We start from the raw sequence: 7,939 nt of genomic DNA, 5'->3' as shown, positions 1-7,939 counted from the left end.
GAGCCTCCAGCACTAAATCACAAGGTTTGTATTGGGAGCAGTACTCTACATCAATCTCTACCACACGTTATGTCGTAGTTCATGTTCTATGTGCAGGCCCGGGTATCAAAGCCATGCCGCTAGTCATGGTCTTGCTTCCAAGACAAGCACATTGTCCCCTGAGCGATCGTTCTGGCCCAATAGGGCCTTTTACCACCACGATCACCTAAAGATGTTGTATGGGAAAAACGCAAAATAAGTTGATAAGGTGGCAGGTGATATGAACAGGAAATAAGCAATGCCCACATTTGTTTGCAAACATATGACGGATGAGAAAAGGAAGTTCCAGAGCTTGCTCTAGCCACTCAGAAGAATGTGCCTCCCCCTACTTGCTGGGAACAGGAAGCCAATTTAAACTATTTAGCAAAGATGAAAAATGTGCACTTTTGCTGATTCCAAGTTGGCTGGTGGTGCGTTCTGGATCTTATGGAATATACAGAGCACAGTTGTTAACATGGACTGTGGCAGACTAGGACTGCAGCCACCCCACTAGATTGGCAGAATACAAAGTGAAAACTAGAGTGCAGAGATGGGAGTTGAAAGTAACAAGATAGGACTACTGTGCCGACTTTTTCCTTCATCCACATGTTGAAAAGGACTTTGAATGAGGGGATATCAGAGTAGTGACGGAAGAGAGCGCATCCTATGGGCATTGTCCAGTTTGTAACGAGTCTGAAAGGAAGACTGGGAAGTGCTGGCGTTTGCGCTTAGTGAGTTTCAGGCAGCAGAGAGAGCCAATGTGAACCCGATGGTCACAGGGTTTTAACACCATCGACCGGTCCAACAGACCAGGGTGTGAATACGACCACTGATGTTGCAAGACAGATATTGTTCAGGAGGAAACCCTACACCAATTGCAATCCCTCTAGATGAACAGGAGCTCACTTGATAGTGATCACTAAGGTTTCAGAGCTCAATGACCTAATGGACGTGCTCTACAGTGGCACTGCTTCCCCACTAATCATTTTGAAATGGGGCTAAAACTAGAGCCAACCGACAGAAAGACATTGTTGACAGGCCTTGTGGTATGGTTTTTAAAGATGGGGTAAAGGACAAAAGTTACTAACTGGCAGTGCAAAGGTCAGTTGAGAAAGAGCAACATTTTCAGTTTAGAAAGCTAGAGAATGAAACAGAAGTTGTTAGAAGACATGCAAGGTATGAGATGCTTCGGAGTGCGTTCCAAGTAGAAGCCAGAGTGGTAAAAAGGAGAAAAACACGGGATAACATGGATGCCATTTTCCTGTGGTAAAAAAGTTGTTTTTGCAGAGGGAGATCAGGCAATTGACAGTGGAAAAGAATGCCTAATGTTTAACAATTATTTATGGATCACACATAATTTGGGAGAGTTTGGGGTGTGAACTGTGCTATGAAACTTTGACCTTCACACAACATGCCTCAATGTGTGTTGGGTAGCATTTGCAGCTTGGGCAGTTTATTTTCCTGAGCTTGCATTTCTTTTTGCCAGTCTAATATTAGTCTGTTCTGAGGAGAAGAAATGGAACAGGAGTTTATTAGAGGGGTAGAAATACCACCTTCACCAACCAGTCTGGACAGGTCATGTTCAAAAAGCAAGATCTTGAAACAAAGATACCTTTATTAGGCTAACTCCATATTTGTGTCTACTAGCTTTAAATACCACATGGGTCCTGACTGAGGAGGAATTAGCAAAATAAAAAGTTATCATTGCTGCAAAATACAATGCTTCATAGCTTTTATTTTAAAAAACAAAATCAAAAAGAAAAAAAAAATCAACCTTCACTGTCAGTTTCTTGGGACATTATCTGCAATTTGTGGCATATATAGGGCGGGGGCAGCAAAGTGGTGATGTGGAAGTGGTTCAGAAAAATGGCAGAATTATTCAGGCTGGCTAATGTAGATGTGAAGTTGAGCACCATATGGTACAGTGATCCAATGCGACAATCGTCTTCGAGAGAACTGGTTGGGAGCCCAAGAAAATGTAGTTGGTGGAAATAATTATAGGGATACCAAGGGATTCCAACAGCACCAGCCACAAAGAGATCACTAGGTGTCTATATATCTGAACAGTGAACCCCAGTGGTTAGTGTGTTACACTGTCCCTGGATAAAAGAGAGTGGCTTGTGGATGATGGGCTACTAAACGACTTGCTGCCTGGCATGGCTGGTGCCCTCACCTGGTGTGCTGCCTTAGAAGTTAAGAATTCAATAAATGCACCTTGGACTCTACTTAAAGAAAAACGAATGCATAGTGTACTAAATGCTAAAACGGCAAGGAAGTGGGCGTTTAGGCCGAATTCCTTTCTGGAGCCATTGATGGTCAGAAAAAGAAAAATGAAATCACAGTTTTGGCAATCTGAAGGGTCGAATGGAAGTCAGAACGTCGACTCCTTCACTCATGGAATCCAAATGTACAGAAAGAAGGTCGTACATGTATCCAAGAAGTAGATCTGGAGATCAACCACTGCAAAAACGTTCCATTTGAAAAGGATTCTTGCAGTAGTTTGTCAAACATCTCTGAAAGAAGAAAAAAAAAAGAAGGAAGAACAAAAGAAAATGGAAGAACTGTAAACATGTTCGGCATGAATAATGGTCACTATTGCGACGCTTGGTGGAACTACAAGAGTAACACGGATTCCAAATGTATGCCGATTCAATGTGGTAGCATAGTCCTCAAGAAGGTAACAGAAAAATAACTGATCTATACACACTGTAAAACCTGAAAACAATTGCACATTTTCTAAAAACAGACTACATACAAATGGAAAAGCGGGCTTTTACATTTACGTATCATTTCTATAGATTGCCAAGAACAGCTGTGAGCATGATTTACATTTCAGTTGGCTCAAAAACTAGCGTGGACAGTTTTCTTGGCCCATAATAGATCTTGGCTAGACGGATCTTGGGATGGGATGGAAGAACCATCCCTAAGGAAAATGACCCAAACAAACTCCAGAAACCAACAGAGTTCAAACCAACACTTCTCCCACAAATGGTTTTCCTGGTGGTATCTCGGAGAGGGCCTTCAAACAGACCACGAAGAAGCCACAGACAACTGTGGCTTGTGAAGGATCATAAAAATTGATTAAGGCTATAAAGGAAATGGGCAAGGGAAGATGAACGCCAGCCGGCAATCGGTATATCAAAGATCAATCACCAGCACGCAAAGGTCAGCAAAATCGTGGATTTGGTTTACACAAATGAGCACCATGCAACAAGTACATTTTATCAGAAAAACATTCAGTCAGTAGAAGAAAAAGTGTGATTGCACTTACTGATCTGCCTCAACAAGTCAGAAATGCTTTCTACAAAATGGTTCACATGGAGGTGGGCAGTTTTTAACTTAAGGCATTTTTCAGCGTCAAATGTCTATTCATTTAATTCATGACCGTCATTCATTCACAAAATATACGGCAGAAAGCTTCATGTCCATGGGCTCCTGTGACAACAATCAAAGCATGCTGATATATCTACATTAGTGTTTCTTACTGGTATTTGTGCCAAAGTTTACTTCTCTTTAAGCATTTCCTAACAGTGTAACATTGACGATTGACAAACATGTAAAGCATGGGACCACATGAAATTTAACTAAAATAAGGAAATTAAAAGATTTTTGTAATAAATATGGTGTCAGTATAGTTATTCTTTTTTTCGGTCCTTACGAACAAGCATTCAATTTGATTGGAAATTGGGGGTGAGGGGGATGAGCAGGAGGGCCACATTAGGGTTAGGGAAAACAAGTGCAGTGGCAGCCCAAATACAGGTGCATTAATTCATAAATGGACGAGGCTAACTGGCCACGGGCGGTCATCCTGGGGAACTGCAAAAGAAACATCTCTTAGCACGTGTGCAGATTGTACGGTCACAATGATTGGTGTGCTAATTGAGGGGACCAATGTGCATAACACATATACAAATAAGGCGGGAGGCCATGTGTGCTACTACTCTTCTACACAGACTACTGCACAACTCAACTGGATGCAGGGAAGGGTGCATGTTCAAAACAAAATATGCAGAAACACTAGGACCTTAAGCACAGAAATCAGAAACAGATACACACCACCACTGCAGCCAAGCCTGTCTCACAGTCTGCTCGTGTCTTTAGTGACCTTAAGAAGCTGGTCCAAATTGATTATCAGAAATACATATTTTTCGCAATAATATAAAAAAAACTACATTTTTTGATACACATATATAATTTGCGGTCAGAACAGACCTAACTTAAGCGATACTAAATAAAAAGTGCAAAACCTTTTTGGGGAGGAAAAAATAACCCAAAAATATGGAAACAAGCTAAAATTGTTCTGCATAGCTGAAACCTATTTAAAGCGAGTCCTTGTTAGACAGAAGGACAATACAGTTCAGTTTCCAGGTTTTCTGCCCGATTGTTTTGAATGATGCAAAAAGAAAGTCATTGTGTAGCTTGGATGGCATTTCACAGGCAGCTCATGCCTGCGTCTTTAGACAGCATGGCTGTGGCTGTACCTCCGTCCACGAGGTAAACAGCCGTACTGGACTTGGACTGGCCCACACGTCCACTGCCATTATTGTTGACCTCAAAGTCCTGCGTTTCTGTGGGAATGACCCACGTTGAAGGGCGCCATCGTTTGAGCGAATAAGGGGTCTTCACGCGCTTCTTAATCTTCTCTCCAGAGCCTGGCCTGCTGTCTGGTAAGGACTCGCCTAAGGGAAAACCAAAGAGCAAGAACCACGTTACATGTTTTTACAAGAGTATCAGTAACAGATGGCCACTTGCCTTAGTGACTACTGCACTCCTGGTCCATGGTCCCCTTCCCTCCATATTTATGGGCGTCAGTCGCATGGGGACAGGGCCTGCACATCAAAACATTTCCTTTACATGTGAATGTCGGGATGGAGGCTGTGCACGTGTGTGTCAACCCGATGGGACACGCCAATAAGTAAGAAGGAAATGGGGGCAGACGTCAGAGGAGAGGAGGGCAACTTCATTCATGGCTCGTATAGTGAAGAGAAACCTTTTGCTGGTCCCATACAGGTTACAAGGATTTCATCTAACAAACGTGCAATTAACTTTTAAATTGGAACACATTCAACTCCTTACAATATGTTAGTTACGTTTTGTCAAAACAAACCATACGCTAAAATGTGCACCCAGGTTATCCCTTTCTCGCCACAGATATTACTAGGGACTTGGCATTTACCGTGGACTAAGCACCACTAAGGAACCCATGGGGACCTGTACCATATCCATCACCTACTTTATGCACCTTTCCTTCCCGTTTATAAAATGCCCTATTGCAATGCATACAAACACCAATAATATATCAGCAAAGATTTAAATATGGTGGCAGTTTTAACATCTTAAAGCATAGAGTATGCATATGCTTTTATCAATGAACCTGAAGTGGCAAATACGACAGGCAGGCTAATGAAATGTATACATTTGTGTATGCATAATTATGCTTTATGTGACTGAAATCTGTTACTGATGCAACAATGAAAAGTGTCCATGGCCAATGCATATTTTTCAATTTATATTTGTTTATTGCCATTTCAGCATAAACCGGAGCTCAGTTACAATCACATGCTTCATTGGGAAACCTCCTGCCATGTTAATACAAACAAACACGAACATAAAATGAACAAACATATTAACCAATAGCAAAGCACCCCAGTGGCGGCTGGTGACTTTAAAAGGTGGTGGGGCGCACATTTCTCCGGGCGAATTAGGGAGGGAGCGAGCGTAGCCAGTGAGCCCAACCCACATCAAGGCTAGTGCGGGGGGTGTTTCCCCCCCGGGAAAATGTTGGATACATGGCTTCCAAAATGAGCAATTTACTGTCCAACCCCACATAAATTTGACATAAAAAGCATTAGGTTTTACATACTAATGGTGGTACAGGTGTTTGGTTATTTGCCCACCCATTGCCTGCCCATGGGAAGCTAATCCCCATGGCCATTCCCACACAGTTCCTGCCCCTCCTGCCCAAAACACCTCCTCATGGGAATTCTTTGAGCTCGCTTTAATCAAGTCTTACCATTAAACTTTGCGCTCAAAAGTGCCTGCCAGTAGTACTTTTTCAAAGCAGTCTTCTGAGAGTTAAAGACTTAATTGGAAACCAGCTAATGGTGTAATAAAAATGTCTTAACCAGATCTACCTTCAGCAGCTCAAATTTGTAAGCGTTGTGCGTGTCCTTTACCGAAGTCCTGTTAAAACCAGGCATTGGCAAAGCCAACAGTTTTGGCTTGTGTATAAGTATTAGGCATTTGCCAGGCATTGCTATTAGATGCCCAGGTGCTCACACCATTTTGCACCTATTACCATCAATGGCCAGTTAATGCCATTATGGCTGTGCCTGACAAGTGCCTTTCCCATGCCTACACAAAAGCTCAAACTGTTGGCATTGCCAATGCTTGTTTTACTAAGCCATTAAACACATGCAAAATGACAGCACAGGGCAGTTGCAATAAGCATCGCGTGATCCTGTGCCCTCGTCCTTTCATAAAAGCATTTTGGGCTGAGATTGGAGGGTACAGAGGCTCCATCACTGCTGCCAGTTTTCTACCATCAGCACATCTTTGGTATTTAACAAATGTGATGTACAAAATATTCTGCCAAATAGGGAAAATGGCGCCAATACTCTTCATATTATAAACGTGTTCAAATGAGAACTGCAAGGCTGCAAAGAACATTTATAAACTATTCTTTTGCCGGATTGCACAACTTCATGCTTTGGCAAACATGCTGATGATGAAGTGTTAGTGTAACAATTACCAAACAATCCATAAAGTTTAACCTTTGCCACAAGAAGACTTAATTTCTGTGCAGCCATCTACACGTGCTCCTCTTTTACGGAGTGCTGTGATGAGTTCAGCATGAAGCACCACATACGGGTTATTTATTCCCTCTGCAGAAACTGTTTTTCTGCCAGTATTGATCCCTGCCATCACAGCATCTCTACCACCAAGCTCAACGGAATCCCTTCCTGTGACACTCATCCCCAAAATCACAGCATCCCTGCCAACTGCAATCCCTCCTTGGAAATCGCCATCACTGCATCCCTACCACCAGTAACACTGTAAATCTGCAGCTTCCACCAGTGCATTCCTGCCAGCTGTGATCACTACACCTCTGCAATAGATGGGCATAACCCTACACCCGATCTCCTAGAAACAGAGAAATAGGACTCAATAGACCCCACGCCCTCAAGGAGCGGTACACTTTTGCAGCTGATTTGACAACGCGGATTCGCGTGTTGGTTGCCGGCGGTCATGACCCGGATTGCGCGATATGAAGGAACTGGTACTTTAACTTAATTCACGATTCCCGCACTTCTGGACCAGAACACGCAAAGTGTGGAAATCGGGAATGGGAAAACTATTAAGTTAAAGTACAGGTTCCTCATAGACCTCTCGCAATCTCCTCTAACCCCAGGCCATAAATATATGACCACCACGCCCAGGCTCATGCTACATCAGGCTGGATGTACAGTATGCCAAACCTGCTGCCATACCAGAGGTGGTTGGCACTGAGCAGATTGCATTTGGGAAAGTCTGCTGTACTCTGCCCAGCTCTATTCTACTGAGCAGAGGCTCTGCACACCACACTGAGACTCTTGCATAGGCTGCAGAGTCCAGGGAAAAACACTGTTTCATCCAACGAGCTAATAGAACACATAAATAAGACAGTTCCAAACCCTCTCCTGAGCTGCTACTTTACATTGGATTAAACGGTACACAGAGGAAACAGCACTGGAGAAAGAAAGACATGGGGCCAGCAGCTTGAGAACAAAGGGCCCCTGGCGGCAGGACAACAAGTGCAATACAAGCGGAAGAGACACATGTGCCAGCCAGGTTTATTCAAAGGGAGCGGCCACTATCTGCAGTAGTGCTCGATAGCCACAAGTATAAGGGTTTGCACCTTACATTCCGCCAGGGTGGGCCT

The 7,939-nt window shown here is 43.3% G+C and overlaps 1 protein-coding gene across 1 annotated transcript in view; it reads right to left on the bottom strand.

Annotated features, from left to right (window-relative positions):
• Positions 1–3,365: 3,365 nt before the first annotated feature.
• The window catches only part of BMPR2 (bone morphogenetic protein receptor type 2), a 696,097-nt gene continuing 691,523 nt past the window's right edge, over positions 3,366–7,939 (bottom strand). Inside the window, exon 13 of the mRNA XM_069615513.1 lies at positions 3,366–4,697. Within this exon, the coding sequence (XP_069471614.1) occupies positions 4,450–4,697 (248 nt within the window). The 3' untranslated portion in view covers positions 3,366–4,449. The remainder of the gene's footprint in view (positions 4,698–7,939) is intronic.

This window comes from Ambystoma mexicanum, chromosome 9 (assembly GCF_040938575.1).
Source record: "Ambystoma mexicanum isolate Mex_15411 chromosome 9, UKY_AmexF1_1, whole genome shotgun sequence".
NCBI classification, from domain to species: Eukaryota; Metazoa; Chordata; class Amphibia; order Caudata; family Ambystomatidae; genus Ambystoma; species Ambystoma mexicanum.
Note: the sequence above shows the minus strand (reverse complement) of the source record. Positions and strands in the feature narration are given on the sequence as shown.